The sequence below is a fragment of the Glycine max genome, chromosome 6, assembly GCF_000004515.6.
Source record: "Glycine max cultivar Williams 82 chromosome 6, Glycine_max_v4.0, whole genome shotgun sequence".
In the NCBI taxonomy this organism is placed as follows: domain Eukaryota; kingdom Viridiplantae; phylum Streptophyta; class Magnoliopsida; order Fabales; family Fabaceae; genus Glycine; species Glycine max.
In genome coordinates, this window is record NC_038242.2 from 20,389,912 (window position 1) to 20,407,661 (window position 17,750).

The following is a 17,750-nucleotide window of genomic DNA, read 5'->3' on the forward strand; positions in this document are numbered from 1 at the left end:
CAATAAGGCTTTAGAGAACAACTAAAAAAAATTGTTAGTTGGTTCATGTGAGGGGTCTGGAGGTGGTTCTAAAGATGTTGGTAGAGGTAAGTCATCAATAAAAAAAAGAAAGGAATATGATGGAGGTACATTTTATGTCCCGAGTAAAAATTGTCACAATTGTAACATAAGTCGACAACATATCGACAGAGGGGTATGAGATATGAAGGGTCCTAGACAAAGAATCATTGAGGTTTTTCTTGGTTTTGGTGTAGGGAGGGTGGGATCTAGTGTTGTGGAGTAGCATGGAACACTTCAGAAAGTTGGATGGTTGTTTGGTGTTAGCGTCACCGATGAGGGAAGAGATAAAGAAGGTAGCAGCAGAGGAGTACTAGAAATGAAGGTTTCTAGACAAAACATCTTTGTTTATAAAACGTGAATGTTAAACAAAAAGTACGACTTCGGTGGGAGACACTAGACCATTGGTGATGGTGTATACAAAGGTTTTTGGAGGTGAACTTCCTGAAAGAAGGCATGAGGACGGTGGTGGTGATCATGTGAGGGTTAGTAGTGGTGGTGAAGAAACAAGTATCTGGGAGACAATAATCATCCTCTGAAAAGTAATATCTCTGTTTATGCTTTTGGTAATGTAGTAGATGGAGAATTGCTGGAAAAGGGTACCTTTTTGGGAAAAGAGATGGATGATTAAGAGAATAGGGATGGAAAAGGAGACAAAAAGCCTATTGACATAGAGTTTCAAAATTTGAACGTTGGAGTCAATATGTAGGGATACGTGGCAGTTGTTTTGAAGGGTGGTGGAGATAGCAAAGCGAAAAAATGGTAATAGGAATAGGGCAGGAGGACAACATGGGAATAGATAAAGTGAAGGTGTAGCAGAAATATGACTAGTGAATGGGGCAATGGACAAAGGGGAAGTAGTGGTGGTTTACTGGTTTAGTGGTAGAAATGGTAATAACAGCACTTGAAGAGGGGGCTGTAAATAGCGGTGTGCAAGTTCCAAAGATGGGCTGAAGTCAACCAAGAAGTATTATTTATACCTGCTGAGTGACAATCATAATATAGAGTATGTATTAGACTCCCTGTGCCTTGTTGATTGTCTTTAATTATTGGGTCTTGAGAGAAATTGAATGGTTTATTTATGGTATTGCTTGATGCCAGTGTTTGTTTGGTTCATATTCTAATTTGCAAATAATATGACTAAGTTTTGTTAAAGCTCAAGTTTACATGTATATTTATAGAGGCCATCTATACTAGGTGTAAATAAGGAATTTCTCTTGCAAGGTCATCAAATACAAGTCCATTGTTCAATAAACCCTCCTGTCTAAATTGTATCCCTTAAATTTTAACTCAGAAAGATATCTGATTGTACATTGTCTAATTATGTTATAGGGGATTGTTGCAGCAGGTCTTACACAATACCGAGCTTATTCCACCGATGAAGTCATATTCTAATCCAATTTGCTAAATTTATAAGTTTACCAGCTGTTTGAACTATGAACTCTCAGAAATTTGTTTATTCTTTTCTTTGTTGCTTCAGGTGATGGCATTACTTCAACAAGGAAATCAGAACAGAACCACAGAATCAACCCGTGCTAATGAAACATCTTCACGCTCCCATGCTATTTTGCAGGTAAACTTTGAAATTTTTTAGGAAAAAAATGAGCAATCCCTTAAATGTCATGATTGTGACATATGCTTAATTTGTTACATCTAGGTTGTGGTTGAGTACCAAGTTAGAGATGCTGCAATGAATATTATTAAAAAAATGGGCAAGCTCTCAGCTATTGATCTTGCAGGTTCAGAGAGAGCTCTTGCCACGGATCAAAGAACAGTTAGATCTCTTGAGGGTGCCAATCAGTACAAACTGCAAAGAATTGAAGAGTCGAAGCTATCGTTTTCGGTCACCAGTACAAACTGCAAAGAAACGAGCTTTTGGGACATAACTACTGCCAACAGCCCATCAGTTACCACATTGAATGGGAGAAAAACTAGAAGTCATGTCATTTCTGAAACTACAGCACATCCATCTGTGCTTCTTCAGGTCTCGTGTTTTTTATTCTCCTGACTCCTGTTACTTTTTTTTTTCTCCTGACTCCTGTTACTTTCCCTCCGGATGTACATCACCATCAGCATATAACACAATTAAATCTATAATCTAAGGTCTCCTATAATATCTGCACTTTTAAAAGTTAGTAGTCAATACTTATAATGTGACTCTTTTTCTATATATTTATCTCAATTCTCAAAGAAAAGAAGTTAACTAGGAAAGAAAATAGCTAATATGTCGTGACTTTAATTACATTGTTGAAATTCCTTTTTATAAACCTGTTTATCTTCTCTGAGAACCAGAGGTCTTCCAGGTGAAAGCAATCCCCGACAGTTTTGTTATAAACCTCCAGATAGGACAGATGAACAGCATGATTTCCATCACAACTTCTCATCCTGATTTTACTGAACAAATCCTTAATTGCCAACACCGTCACACCCGGACTCTCCACTGTACCAAGCATTGTGTAAGTTTTTCTGGCTCCGCTGGCACCATAACAGAAAACTGATCCATTCCTCCCTTGCAGAACTCCTTCCAGAAGTTCTGAGGTTCTGAGGTTCTGAAAATGTAAAGTCAATGTATACCTTCCATCAAAGATAAATGAGTGCCTAAGCTATAAGATTTTGAATGCATGCTGAATATTAAGCATGGAAAGATTCTATAATGCTGTCAAACCCTTTTCTCTTTAAGGTTTTAATTTTCTTGTATTATAAGAGTCAAATGAACTCCAAAGGCCAATGAGCTTGAAACTCAGCTAGTAATATTGACATAACAAGTTCAATCCTCCTCAAGACCTTATCATTTACTAATTTTTCCTGTTGAACTGTTGTCAAGCTCAAGCACAGCAACTAAGCAAGTAACAAAATTTTCAAAAGAAGCCATAGAAGAGAAGATAAAATTTCACTGATATCAAAACAAGCAAATTGCAATTTAATGTAACATAAATATTTAACCCTGGAAATGAGCCAGCTCACGAATGAGATGCAATACAGTTATTAACATAAATTAAAGACAGAAAGAGAGAACCACTAGGGCCAGAATCCACCAAGAGAAAGCTTCGCGGTTGGAACAGAATCCACCAATATTTGAAACGCAACAGTTAAGAGAGAACCACTAGGGCCAGTTTCGCCAATGCCACCACTTCCATTATGCGATGTGGTTCCATCAGGGAGAATAGCAAACCCTGAAGGAAGAAGTGCCACGTAATCTGGGTCTCCACCATTTAGAACCACATTCATTGCAACAATGTCCACCGGAGCATAAATGACAAAAGAGCCTGTTGAATTGGTGCAACTCTCTTGTAATATCAACATGTTGCTCTGGCTCGAATTTGCACTCTACAAGGTTATGACTTAGTTAATTAGTCACACTTCACTCAGTTTAATTTACTGGGAATGTTTCAAATTGACAAATAATGAATATACATATATAACATACATTTACTCGAAGTAGAGATACACAGTTTCCTGTGTCTCTTCCGTTTGCAATGTGTGCCATTTCTTGGACCCTGGAAATGAGCCAGCTCACGAATGAGATGCAATACAGTTATTAACATAAATTAAAGACAGAAAGAGATCAAAATTAAAATTAGTCTTTAGAAAACACTGCATCTATCATTAGTAATTGTTCAGGTAGTGACTAGTGAGTGAAACCTTCTGAAGGACAAGGACATTTCCCAAATTCCGATGCATATCCAAAGCAGTTTTATCAAAGGAAAAAAAATGTAAAAAGAAAAAACAAACGAAGCCTAGTCTCTCAAACATAAAAAAGTACCACATAAGCATGTTCCTACATAAATTTTTTAAAATAAAAACTCTTTTCAATTCTCTTAAAAAAAAACATAAGCAAAAATTTCTAAATAAGCTCAATCAAATACATCCGCGTTCCTAAAGTTCTCAAAATGTTAAATTAATCAAGTAATTATTATCATTCTCAAAAGCAAATCGAAAACGAAACTCACGTGGTGGAATAAACGTCATGCTGAGTAGCCGAATCCGTAATTATTATCTTTTTCGGACGCAAACTACGTTAGGTAAACGTCACGGCGGTCAACGATTCTGACGCAACACCGTGAACCCGCTTCCTTCTCCCTCTTCGCCAGCGGCCTAACCCTAACGAACACCAGAATGCGGGTCCCACCCTTCAAAGAAGGGTTCTTGTTGGTAGGTGCTGCTTCGGCGGCGCCGTGCTTCTGCTTGTGCTGCTCGTACAACGCAAGAAGCGATTTCATCTTCTCCTTTAAAGCGTCGTGTTCCGAGTTTGACTCGTTCGGTAGTGTCTAGGACCGAGTTGACACTGGCATTGTAAGGGCCGAGTTGACTCGTTCGGCTTCGGTTAGGTTTGGGGAAGAATGGATCGGTGAGTGATTATGATGAGGTTAAGCGGTGGGAATGTGGTGTTGAAGCTCCGTTTTCTGCTCATTACGCTGCCCAATCTCGATGCCTTCTTCTTCTTCGTTCACGGTTGAAACCCCTTTCTGTTTTTTTTTTTTTACCGAGGCGCGGTGAAAAATAAAATGGGTTTGTTTGTGACCTTTTTACCAGCGGACCATTCCTTTCAATATTTATTTTCCCAAATATTCCTCTTTTCAAATTATGTACCCAAATGTCTCATTTTTTTAAGGTATAAATTCAGTTGGGAAGATCCAAATTCACAGCATGAATTTTCAAAATTGCAATAAAAAACAGTTAACGATTTAGTTTGCCAAAAATCGAATTCTTAACGTAGTTTTTTAAAAAATAATTAGAAAGTTATATTTTTTGTAATATTTTTTTTTGTTTTATATATTTGAAAGCATTCATTTTGATTTTTTTAATTATGAAATTTGACTTAATGAACTAATTTTAAAATTTTAGTTTAATGTGATTCGTGGGGATGACTTTGTTCTTTATTTTTAATGTTAGATGATGTTTTATGATTTGAAAAATAAATAAGTTTAATAGTTTTTATGTAAATGAATCCAATGGCATAAGTTTCACATCTTGATTTGGTTTAAAAAAGCTTTAAAAAGGTGCTTGAAAACGCAAAAAAAAAAAAAAAAATCATGTTTTGCACTTTAATATTTTTCTAATGGTCTTTTGTAGCATATTTTGCCATATCAATATGACATTATTTGGTACGAATAATGCATCATTTGCATTGTTTTTATGTTGATGAATGTAACAGTATAACTTTTTTTACTTGAATCAGTTTAGAAAAGGCTTTAAAATCATGTCTAAAATTGTAAAAATTAGACTTTAGACTTAGTAAACTCCTTTTATAATATAATTAGCTAATTATGAGTTAAGCACGAATCATTTGGGCCTGTGTATATTACAACAGTCAAATGATTACAGCTAAGCACGAATCCACATCATTTGCCAGCAATAACACAAGGTTAGTTTGTCTTCATCAAGACATGACACTTCAGGCTCTAATGCAAGCAATCCAGAGTAAGATTACACCATGTTTGAATGACAAACAAGTAGGCGACATCTATTATTGATGGCCTATATCCAATGTTGATGGAAATATTGAATATAGGGCATGGAAACTTGAAGACAATGAAGTCGTACATATGATGTTTTCTATATTCACAGAAAATCCTAATATCATGTATGTTGAATTATGCGGCGAAATCAAACCACAATCCCAATGTAGTCTTTGGGACGTTATGAAAAAATTGCTTGACAAAACAATGAAACCTGAATGACATTATGTAGAGATTACAATCACCATTTAGTGAAATTTTTATTTTCATGTTATTTTGATTTCAAGGTTCAGCGTTTGTTTATTGTAATAATAATGTATGGATTTTGCTTGTAGGAAATGTATTAATGTATGTGTTTTTTCATTTTAGTTTTTTTAATAATAAATATAAACAAATCAGTTGCACAACACATCATGAATCAATCAACCCATCAACAATTCATAAATAAACATGCAGAGCTTCATCTTTTATGGCAGAAAAGGAGTGGTTGGGATAGCACCAACAACAATAAACGACCCAGAACGCATTGACGTAAACGAGGCTATTGTTCACTCGTCACCGAAAACAATTAATGGCTCATAACACATTGATGTAAACAAGTTTGCTATTCACCCGTCAAGATTCTTGTAGAGCTTCATCCTTTGTACCAGAAAATGAGTGGTTGAGATAACATCAACAATAATCAACGACCCATAATGCATTGATGTAAACGAGGTTACTATTCACCCGTCAGGATTCTTGTAGAGCTTCATCCTTTGTGCCAGAAAAGGAGTGGTCGAGATATCACCGACGACAATCAATGACCCATAAGACATTGATGTAAGCAGGGTTACTGTTCACCTGTTAGGAATCCTACAAAGCTTCATCTTTTGTGCCAAAAAATGAGTGGTTGGGATAGTACCAACGACAATCAATGGCCCATAACTATGTTATCTCTTCCATTCAAAGCTCGACTAATTTATTTGTATAAATATGAGTAATGTATGAATGTAAACTTTAATATCTCATCATCTTCAAATCATTTATTTTTTTTTCACAAGGATCCAAACACAAACAACACACATGGAGTGAGTTATTATATTCCTAGCTAATAGAAAGAAACAAGACAACATGTATATACACATATCATATAAATGAAATACAGCTTACTTAGACATAGCTCACGTCATTCAACCAATTATCGTATAACATCCCATCTCAACACAACACGTGTCACACATTTTAACATCATTCATGTACTCAAGGATCAAAATGCAATATCACTTAACTAGTCAATAATCATCAATACATGAGCATTATGTAATAGATATACTAAGACTCAATCTTTGATGCAATGTGGTACTATGTCAGTGAAAAAATCTCATCGGGTGCCCACGAGTACATGATAAGATAGACCACACATTGGTAAGTCAGGTCACTCTCACTAGGTGAAATCATAGGAAGACCAATCAGGGTCACGTTGTTTTGCGAGAATGCTCCAACCATGTGGGATTGGCACAAGCTTAAAGGAGCACTCAAACGAGGTGTATTTACCCTGAAGGCCTACACTCTGAGAAGTCCGTTGAGGTCTCTCCCTCCTGATTCAAGTCCAACCCAAAAAAACATTTTAACACACAGACTTTACGTATGAACTATGCAATACACATAGCTACTTAATTGTTTTTAAAATCATTTTAACTCGTTGCGCCTCAAAGTGGTTAAACTTGTCAGGTTCCCATAGTGAAGCTCATCATAAAACTCGACGTGCATTAACTCGTCTTCCTTCAAGGGTCTTTGATCGAGGCCGTACCCGAATCAAATAAACATTAAAAATGCAGTATCTAGGAAGTGATCCTAGGTCGTCTCCCAACGAGCAATGGTCAACCAAACGTTCATAACATATAGTAATAAAACAGTAACGAATTGGGGGGGGGGGGGGAGGGGTTGTTTGTTTTTGTAAATTAAACAGAAAGTAAATTTGAATTAGAAAATATTAGAATTAAAGCACGTTGTTTCCCCTTGATTCACAAGCAAGTCTCTTATCCTAGGTTACGAAAATTTATCCTTTATCAGTTCAACCACTTAATCCAACCCTAAATTAAATTACTAAGCGGAATTTAACATAAGGCATTCATTATGTGATTAAGCATCACATACACCAATTAATCATGAATGAAACTAATCATTAAGCATGAACGTAAATTAAGCGCAGAGACAATTAATCAAGCACTAAGCATGCATGGATTAATAGCAACAAATATAGAGTAACTGGTGAAGAAGAGAAACTGATCAGAATTCAATATAAATAATAAAACCTCAAAGAGAGTTGTGCTTGATCCTCAAGAGAAAACAACGCTGGAGACTTAGTCTTCCATTAGTCAGTAGAAACGAAATTGTAGATTGAAGCAGAAAACGAAATTTTATTGTTACGTGAATAGTAAAAACTGGAATTGCAAAATCTAAAATTATTCTTTGTCCCTAAAACAAAAAAGACTAAAACGAAAACGAGAGAGAGGAGAGAAGCCAGACTCAAACTAGAACCTTGGTGCTGTTATATAGTTCTCAGCCCCAAAGCTTACAAATCTGTTTTAAGTCCAAGCCCATAAATAAAATAAAATCTAGATAAGATAAGATAAGACAAAATCTAGATGAAATAAAATTTAGATAAGATAAGATAAGATCTAGATGAAATAATATCTAGATGAGATAAAATATAGATAAGATAAGATTTGGTAGAATAAAATAGTCTGCTCTCTTCAAGTTCAAGCCCAATTCTGGATTCAAGCCCAATTGCTTATAATTCTCCTGAAATTAAATCAAAAACACAAAATTAATCCAGTAGGCCCAAATGATAAAACTGCATAATTAATTTGACAATTAAGGTTAATCAGTAATTAAAATGGTGACAAAAAGAGTTAAGAATTAGGAGAAAATGATGATTCATCAAATCCCCTCACACTTAGCCTTTTGCACTCCTGGGCAAAATAAAAAACAAAGCAAGGGACAAATCCAGAGACATTAAAGAGAAACAAACAGACACAACAACAATTACATATTTCTCAATGAATCTCAAGGAATGAAAAGAATGGGTAACATCCAACATGTAAAGAGTTAAAGAGTCAAGGCCGTCATGAAAATCATCCAAGCATCTCAAACACGGTAAGATAGTCAATCAGCTCAAGAATGAAAAGTGATAAAGCCTCACAAGATATGCACTCTATCTCTCAAGTGTCTAGGTTACTGATTACTCTCAGAGTACCCATGAAAACAAACAACACATAGACTTGGCAAGATTCTAAAATTGACAACCACATCAGAAGCACATGCACATGAGGATCAAAAGGTCTTTTAAGGTTGTAATGGTGCCAAGGACAAGGTAGATGAAATTATGGGATAGTAGCTAAAACCCAAAGGAATAGAGGAGCAATGAGGAATAAGTGGGAAGTAAGAAAAAGTAGTAAACCCCAAAACCAAAATTACAAATTAAGCCTTAAAAAGTAAACCCAAAACAAAATCAACCAAGTCTTCAACCAATCCAAGTCTTCAAACCAAGACCTCAGTTATTCAACTTCATTCATTCTTTTTTTTTTCTTTTTTTTTATTTTTGATTTTTTTTTAACGTGGACAGTAGCATTTGAATGCGATTGAAAAATAAAGCAAAAATTAGGCAATATATGTATACATCATCAAGCATGGCCAATAAAAACATATCATCCAATGAAACATACCTCCCCCCTCCCCTCACACTTATTCCCAAAACAATTCCAAAGCTCCAAAATTCCTTAAGAGTATGTTTGGATGGAGAAATTTAATAAGGTAATTCAATTTTTTAAAGGATTTTAATTACTTTTCAATTAAATAAGATGTTTGGATAAAAATTTGAAAAGAAATTGAAATTTGAGAATTTTGATCAGGGATTTTAGTTAACTTAAATATTAGCATTTCAAATTCTTTCATTTTATGAAAGAATTTGAAATTCTTTTGTGTTGTATTACCCTCTCGACTCTCTTGAATCTGTGGTTAACCCCTTTCAACCAACCCTGGCTACTGAGGCCATGGGTGCTGGCAGCTTCACGCTCAACATTTCATGCATTAACGGCTCTGTCACAATCAACACCGGCATCGTTCAGGCCTCAATTACGTAGACCGTGTTTGATCAGAATCCCGTCGCAATTTTTGGGGTTTCCAAGGTTCTCTTGCCGAGGGAGATTTTTGGGAGAAATCCGATAGTTTCTGCTAAGCCTCTTGATAATGCTCCTCCACCGGATGATGATGCTTTGTCACAGGAGAATTCACCGGGATTTGATGGACAAACCTCACACCTATCGTCCCCGCCAGGCTTTCGCGAAGATGTGAGGTCTCATGCTGGTGGTTCCTTGAACTTTGTTGTTCTTCTTTGCTGTATAGGCTTGTATTTTGTGGTATAGAATTACAGATTATTATTTTCTATTGTGGGGTTTTGTTTTAATTTTATCCACCTTCTGTACACGGTTAATTGTATTATTAGGTTGCAAATGCACCCTTTTTTTCTTTTTTGTTTTTTTCCTATTGCTTCTTAGTTATTTTCTTCTTTCGATTTATTATAAAAAAATTATGTTAATTGTGCCATTGATCCAATAATTAGTGTAATTAAGGAGGTCAATGTCATTTATCTGCTTTTATTGTTTTCTCCTCTTGTATTTTGATATACAATACAGTCCTATTTGTAAGTGTTAGTTGAATAAGCCTTCTCATCTTGTTTTAGACATAATTCTATTCTTCAGAATTTGAAATTTGAAAGAATTTTATGAAATAATTTGAACTTTAATAGTGTGTTGTAAATGAAATAATAATTTAAATACAAAATTTTGAAAATGAAGAAATTTAATTTCTTTATCCAAACACAAAATTTTAAAAATGAAAAAAATCTAATTTTTTATCCAAACAGAAAATTTTAGAAATGAAGGAATTTAAATTGAAGCATTTGAAATTCTCAGAATTTAAAATTCTTTAGAATTTTAAATTTCCTCATCCAAACACACTCTAAGGGTAGGGTGAAATCATGGTTTTTCACTTAAGGCTTGTAATGAACTTCAAACACAAAGAAAGGGGAACATACCGAATAAAATGCCTAAATCATCTCCCAACATGCATGTGAAGCAAGAAGTATCAACAAGAGTCAAGCCAAGGCTATTGTGCAAGCAATCAATGGGGCAAAACACACCGAATAAAATAGATGATGATGGCTCAAATTCTCACTAGGGGTAAATCTATCACCTTCAATTCGAACTTTCAAAACTAACTTGACATGTACAGAAAAACAAGGATTTCAATTCACAAAATGCCAAGAAACTCCTATTTCAAAAACAATTACCCATTACTTGTACATAACCCAAAATTCAAAGAGAACATGCAATGTTGTACACAAAACATAAAACCCAAAATAACAAAATTAACCTAGAAAACCTAACAAAATTAAACTAGAAAACCTAATAAAATTAAAGAACAATCTTCTTCCCCCCCGCCCCCCCCCCCCCCCCCACACTTAAACAACACATTGTCCTCAATGTAGCACAATCATAAGATCAAGAACAATCAAAGCAATCAATAAATTTGGACAAGTGCAATAAAAGTAAAGAAGGAGACAGAAAAAGAAAACTCCCTAAGTCATGGCGGAAGAGAAGTAGGGTGAAGTAAGGAGGTCTCCTCCACCACTATATCCACTAAGGAGGGATTTGTGAGGAATGGTTTCAGTCGGTGTCCATTGACCTTGAAGCCCTTATCTGTGGATTCACTTTTGATCTCAATTGTACCACAAGGAAAAACATTAGTCACCACAAAAGGACCAATCCACTTTGACCTCAACTTACCACTCATGAGTCCGAGCCTAGAGTTATACAATAAAACTTTCTATCCAACCACGAAGTCTTTCTTAGCTATCAAGTTGTCATGGAACTTCTTGGTCTTCTCCTTGTAGAATTTGGAATTCTCATAGGCTTCTAAACGGATCTCATCTAACTCACTTAGTTGCAACTTCCTTTCCTCTCTAGCCTGATCAATAGAAAAGTTGCAGTTATTTACAGCCCAGTAGGCTTTGTGCTTTATCTCTACAGGAAGATGACATGCCTTGCCAAAGACAACCCGATAAGGCGACATTCCTATGGGTGCTTTGTAGGCAGTCCTATGCGCCCAAAGAGCATCATCTAGCCTGGTGCTCCAATCCTTTCTGTTCGGCTGCATAATCTTCTCTAAGATCCTTTTTATCTCCCTGTTTGAAATCTCAGCCTGCCCATTAGTTTGGGGGTTGTAAGGTGTGGAAATTTTGTGCACGACCCCATACTTTTTGAGCAAGGCATACATGGATCTGTTACAAAAAATGGGTGCCTTGATCATTAACGATGGCTCTAGGGACTCCAAACCTGCAAAACATATTAGATCTAACAAAATCCACAACAACCTTAGCATCGTTAGTTCTGGTGGGTTTGGCTTCCACCCATTTTGAAACATAATCAATAGCAAGGAGAATATAAACAAAACCAAAAGATACAGGGAAAGGCCCCATAAAATCTATACCCCAGACATCAAACACCTCACATAATAACATGGGTTGTTGAGGCATTTATTCTCTCCATTAAAGTGAGCCGCTTGCTCTTTGACAAGGCTCACAAGTGCTACAGATTCTCCATGCATCCTTGAAGATGGTAGGCCAATAGAAATCACAGTCAAGCACCTTGCGAGCTGTCCTCTGTATGCCAAGATGGCCACCTAGTGCGGAAGAATGACAGAATTGCAGGACTGAGTCAATCTCATGGTCTGGAATGCATCTCTTAATAACCTGGTCACTGCACAACTTCCACAAATAGGGGTCATCCTAAATATAATGCTTAGCATCGCTCTTAATTTTATCATTTTGAGCTTTAGATGCTAAGGGAGGAAAAACATAAGCAACCAAATAATTCACAATATTAGCAAACCAAGGAGTGGGGAAGGAATCAGAAATACTATACAAAATGTACAAATGGTCATCCAGAAAATCATCCCGAATGGGTGAGTCCGCAAACGCACGCTCAATCCTACTCAGATGGTCAGCCACGAGGTTCTGTGCACCGCTCCGATCACGGATCTCCAAATCAAACTCTGGGAGCCAAAGCATCCACCTGATCAATCTAGGCTTTGATTCAGCCTTCTTCAACAGGTACTTCAGAGCTGCATGGTCAGTATAAACAATAACACGAGTACCAAGTAAATATGAACGAAATTTCTCAAGAGCAAAAACTATCGGTAATGGCTCTTTCTCTGTGGTAGTGTAATTTGCTTGAGCAACATCCAAAGTTCTGGAAGCATAGTAGATCACCCGAGGCAGCTTATCAATCTTTTGAGCAAGGACAGCCCCCAATGCGTAATTGGATGCATCGCACATTAGCTCAAATGGGGCTGTCCAATCAGGTGCCTGAATGATAGGAGTAGTAGTCACCGCACGCTTGAGGCAATCAAAAGCCTCTTTGCATCGATCATCAAAATCAAACTCCACCTCCTTTTTTAGCAGATTGGATAGTGGAAGGGCCACTTTGCTAAAATCCTTGATAAAACGCCTATAAAACCCTACATGACCAAGAAAAGAACGAACCTCTCGCACGCAAGAGGGGTAAGGCAATTGTGAAATAACATCTATTTTTGCAGGGTCTACCTCTATGCCCCTACTGGAAATGATATGCCCTAAAACTATACCTTGTTCTACCATGAAGTGATATTTTTCAAAATTCAGCACAAGGTTAGTTTCAATGCATCTACTAAGAACTCTATCTAAACTATCTAAACATGTATCAAAAGAGGATCCATAAACAGTAAAATCATCCATAAACACCTCTATGCAACTCTCTAAAAAGTCACTGAAAATGCTAAGCATACACCGCTGGAAGGTGTCAGGGGCGTTGCATAGGCCAAAGGGCATCCTCCTATAGGCAAAAGTGCCAAAGGGATAGGTGAATGAAGTGTTTTCTTGATCCTCAGAAGCAATATAAATTTGTAAATAACCAGAAAAACCATCAAGAAAACAGTAATGAGACTTACTTGCCAAGCGCTCAAGCATTTGATCAATGAATGGTAAGGGAAAATGATCTTTTCTGGTTACCTAGTTCAGCCTCCTATAATCAATGCAGACTCACCAGCTGTTCTGCACTCTTGTGGGGATAAGCTCATCCCTTTCATTCATAATTACTGTGAGGCCTGTCTTCTTAGGAACCACTTGGACGAGACTCACCCACTGGCTGTCAGAAATGGGGTAGATGATTCCAGCTTGTAAGAGCTTGGTCACCTTCTTTTTCACCACATCTAGGATGACGGGGTTGAGTCGCCGCTGTGGCTGCCTCACTAGCTTAGCTCCATCCTCTAAAAGTATCCTATGCATGCAGGTAGATGGGCTAATACTAGGAATATTTGCTAAAGTCCATCCAATGGCTTTCTTGTGCTTCTTGAGAACTAGCAACAACTTCTCCTCTTGCTCAGCAGCAAGGGAGGAAGAAATGATCATTGGAAATTTTTCCTTGTCCTCCAAGTAGGCATATTTGAGGTTTGCTGGTAAGGGCTTCAACTCCAGTGCGGGTGGTGGCTGAACAGTGGGAGGAACTATGGTAGGAGAAGAAGGTTCCTCATCTTGTACCTCATAAAGCAAGTCAGAAGTATATGTACTTCCTGCAACATGGTTAGTGCATTCTGACTCTAAAAAATCAACATCAAGAGGTACAACACCCAGAAAATCAAAACCAGACTCAAATTCAGATTCATTCTCAGCATAAAAATCAGACACGGGATCAAATTCAAACTCATATTCAGATTCAATGCATAAGGAATGAAAAGTATGCAGATAAGATAAAAATGGATGTTTCCTACCATAAAGAACAGAATCAAAATCAAACATATAATCATCAACAATCTGATCAATTATCTCAGCACGAAAAACAGAATGATCCTCAGATGGATGTTTCATGGCATCAAGAATGTTAAAATGAACGACAATATCACCAAATTCCATAGACAATGTGCCAACATAAACATCTATCTTGGTTCGGGTTGTTTTCATAAATGGCCTGCCTAAAATAATTGGAACTAAACCATAGGAAAATCCCTCTTCCATATTAAGAACATAAAAATCAACAGGAAAAATAAGTTCACCAACCCGAACCAGCACATCCTCTATAAAACCTGTAGGGTAAGCAACACTTCTATTTGCCAAATGAATCACCACATCTGTAGATTGCAAAGGTCCACGAGATAAAGAATTGAAAATGGACAGAGGCATGACACTAACTGATGCTCTTAGATCTAGCATGGCATTCTCAAATTTACTGTTCCCAATAATGCAAGGTATACAGAAAGTACCTGGGTCCTTACATTTCTCAGGAATGTGAGGAACAGATTTACCTATCAATCCTGACACATTTCTACCCATGCTAATCCGTTCATTGCCTTTGAGCTTCCTTTTGTGGGTGCACAGCTCCTTTAGAAACTTGGCATATCTTGGAATCTGCTTGATGGCATCTAGCAGAGGTATGTTCACCTCTACTTTCCTGAAGGTCTCCAAGATCTCCTTTTCCGCTTCTTCCATTTTTTTGTTTGGAATTGCTCTAGGTGGGAATGGAAGAGGGATAGGAGGTTGCGGTAAGTCAGAATTACTAGAAGAAGGTCCACCTGCATGAAAATTTTTGTTAGGAAGCTTTCTCTTTTGTGCAACTATTTCATCCTGTTTTTTAGGTGTAGGTGCTGCTACTGGTGGAGGCACTTGAATTTGGTTGCCAAACCTCAAGGTGATGACACTCACATTTTTCAGATTCTGCACAGTTTGTGAAGGCAATTTGTCAGAATTTTGGGACTGAGCTTGGTTCAACTGAGTAGCCATTTGCCCCATCTGATTTGTCAGACTTTGAATGGAGGCTCTTGTCTCTTGCTGAAATTGAATATTCTGGATGGTCATTTGTCTCACTAACTCTTCTAAGAAAGGTTGAGGAGGGGCCTCAGTTGCTGGTTGTCTTTGTTGTGACTGCTGCTGCTGTTGCTGCATTGGAGGAGGAACATATGGCTTGCTTGGACCAACAACATTTTGGAAAGGAGGGACAGGCTGTTGTTGTTGTGGAGGACTTGCCCATCTCAGATTTGGATGATTTCTTCAACCTGGATTGTATCTATTGCTTGAAAGGTCATAATTATTCTGTTGTTGTTGGTTTTGCTACTAAGGGGGTCTATTATAAATGTTTGCAGCATAAGCTTCAGGTTGCTCATTGACTCCAGATTGCTGCAAAGAAGGACAAATATCTGTATAGTGATCTGCAGAAGAACATAGACCACATACTCTTGCAACAGGTGTAGATTTCTGATTCATGGCAAGCTGGGTTACTAGGTTGACCAAGGCATCAAGTTTTCCTTCAAGCTTTTTATTTTCAGTAGATGAATATGAATCCGTGGCCACCTCATGGACTCCTCTAAGAACAATAGCATCACTTCTTGCACTGAATTGTTGGGAGTTGGAAGCCATCTTCTTAATCAAATTCCTAGCTTCAACAGGGGTCATATCACCAAGAGCTCCACCACTGGCAGCATCAATCATACTCCTCTCCATGTTACTAAGTCCCTCATAGAAATATTGAAGAAGGAGTTGCTCAGAAATCTGGTGGTGAGGGCAGCTTGCACACAATTTCTTGAATCTTTCCCAGTACTCATACAAGCTTTCTCCACTAAGTTTCCTGATGCCTGAAATATCTTTTCTGATGGCAGTGGTCCTAGATGCAGGGAAGAATTTCTCCAAGAACACCCTATTAAGGTCATCCCAGCTGAAAATAGACCTGGGAGCAAGGTAGTATAGCCAATCTTTTGCCACTCCCTCTAGAGAATGAGGAAAAACCTTTAGAAAGATATGATCTTCTTGGACGTCAGGGGGTTTCATGGTGGAACAAACAATATGGAACTCCTTAAGATGTTTATGAGGATCTTCACCTACAAGACCATGAAACTTGGGCAACAAATGTATTAGTCCAGTCTTGAGAACATATGGAATACCCTCATCAGGATATTGAATGCACAAGCTTTCATAAGTGAAATCAGGTGCAGCCATCTCCCTAAGAGTCCTCTCACGAGGTGGAGGTTGAGCCATGTTCTCAATATAAAAATTAGTAATGGAATGCTTAAAATCAGAATATTCAGAATCACCCTCAGTAGAATGCTCAGAATGCTCAAAATGTACAGAATGACTAGGATGCACACTATGCCTAACAAATCTATGAAAGGTTCTATCTATTTCAGGATCAAAAGGTTGTAAATCACCTGGATTGCCCCTTGTCATGCACTATATGCAGCAAATAATGTGTTTTTCAGCAAACACCTAACAAGGGGGTAAAACTACAACTATACTTAAACGATATCAAAATAAGCTGAAATTTTGTAAGGAACACCCTAAAATCATGAAAAGATAGCACAAAAATTTTCAAACAAAAATTCAAAGTCTAACTATAAAAACTACCTAAGCAAAGTTTAGAAAAATAAGGCAATAATACTTATAAAAAACTTAGTAAACAGCTGATTTTTAGAGTTTGGGAGTCCCCAACCAACTTTAGCAGGATTCCACAGCATGGGAAACTTTTTTCTACCCCAAATCCATATATAATAATAGTCGTTCTGATACCCGAAGCAAAAGTTATAGCCATTTTAAGTTTTGCTAAAAACAAGTTTAAAAATTTTTTGTCTCTCTCAAATAATGTCACACTAAGTGCTCTTGGTATTTTTCACACAAAATATGGATCAAAAGAAGCTACCACACAAAAATTCAGCCAAAAATAAAAACTCTAACTATCAAAACAAAAATCATTAATTAAATTGCAAAATTCGTCGCTAATCACTGTTCAGCACTGTTCACAGCAAAAGGCTGAATCAGTTGCTGAATCCGTCACTAAAAAACTGTCGCTAAAAAGGGAATGCAGCTGAAATGAAAAACAGAACGCTACACAAATTAAAATAACTAAACACTATTATGAACCTTTGGCCCACTGCTCCTCGGCAACGACGCCAAATTTGATAGAGGTCGTACCCGAATCAAATAAACATTAAAAATGCAGTATCTAGGAAGTGATCCTAGGTCGTCTCCCAACGAGCAATGATCAACCAAACGTTCATAACAGATAGTAATAAAACAGTAACGAATTGGGGGGTGTTTGTTTTTGTAAATTAAACAGCAAGCAAATTTGAATTAGAAAATATCCGAATTAAAACACATTGTTTCCCCTTGATTCA

The 17,750-nt window shown here is 37.1% G+C and overlaps 2 protein-coding genes and 1 non-coding gene across 3 annotated transcripts; 2 read left to right on the forward strand and 1 right to left on the reverse strand.

Moving 5' to 3' along the window:
• The first annotated feature begins 467 nt into the window (after positions 1-467).
• On the forward strand, positions 468-2,065 carry LOC102668379 (kinesin-like protein KIN-8A). Its single transcript, XM_014776978.1, has 4 exons — positions 468-542; positions 1,390-1,440; positions 1,538-1,630; positions 1,715-2,065. The coding sequence occupies exons 1-4, from the start codon at positions 468-470 to the stop codon at positions 2,063-2,065; spliced, it is 570 nt and encodes a 189-aa protein (XP_014632464.1).
• Positions 2,066-2,930: 865 nt separating this feature from the next.
• LOC102668245 (homeobox-leucine zipper protein HDG2) lies at positions 2,931-4,538 on the reverse strand. The gene is made up of 3 exons (XM_006581983.4): positions 4,008-4,538; positions 3,485-3,554; positions 2,931-3,384 (listed from the first exon to the last, which is right to left on the reverse strand). The coding sequence occupies exons 2-3, from the start codon at positions 3,542-3,544 to the stop codon at positions 3,076-3,078; spliced, it is 369 nt and encodes a 122-aa protein (XP_006582046.1). The 5' UTR covers positions 3,545-3,554; positions 4,008-4,538; the 3' UTR covers positions 2,931-3,075.
• Positions 4,539-16,132: 11,594 nt separating this feature from the next.
• LOC113001989 (small nucleolar RNA R71) lies at positions 16,133-16,239 on the forward strand. The gene has a single exon (XR_003267520.1). It is a non-coding gene; the product is annotated as a small nucleolar RNA R71 (small nucleolar RNA).
• Positions 16,240-17,750: the final 1,511 nt, after the last annotated feature.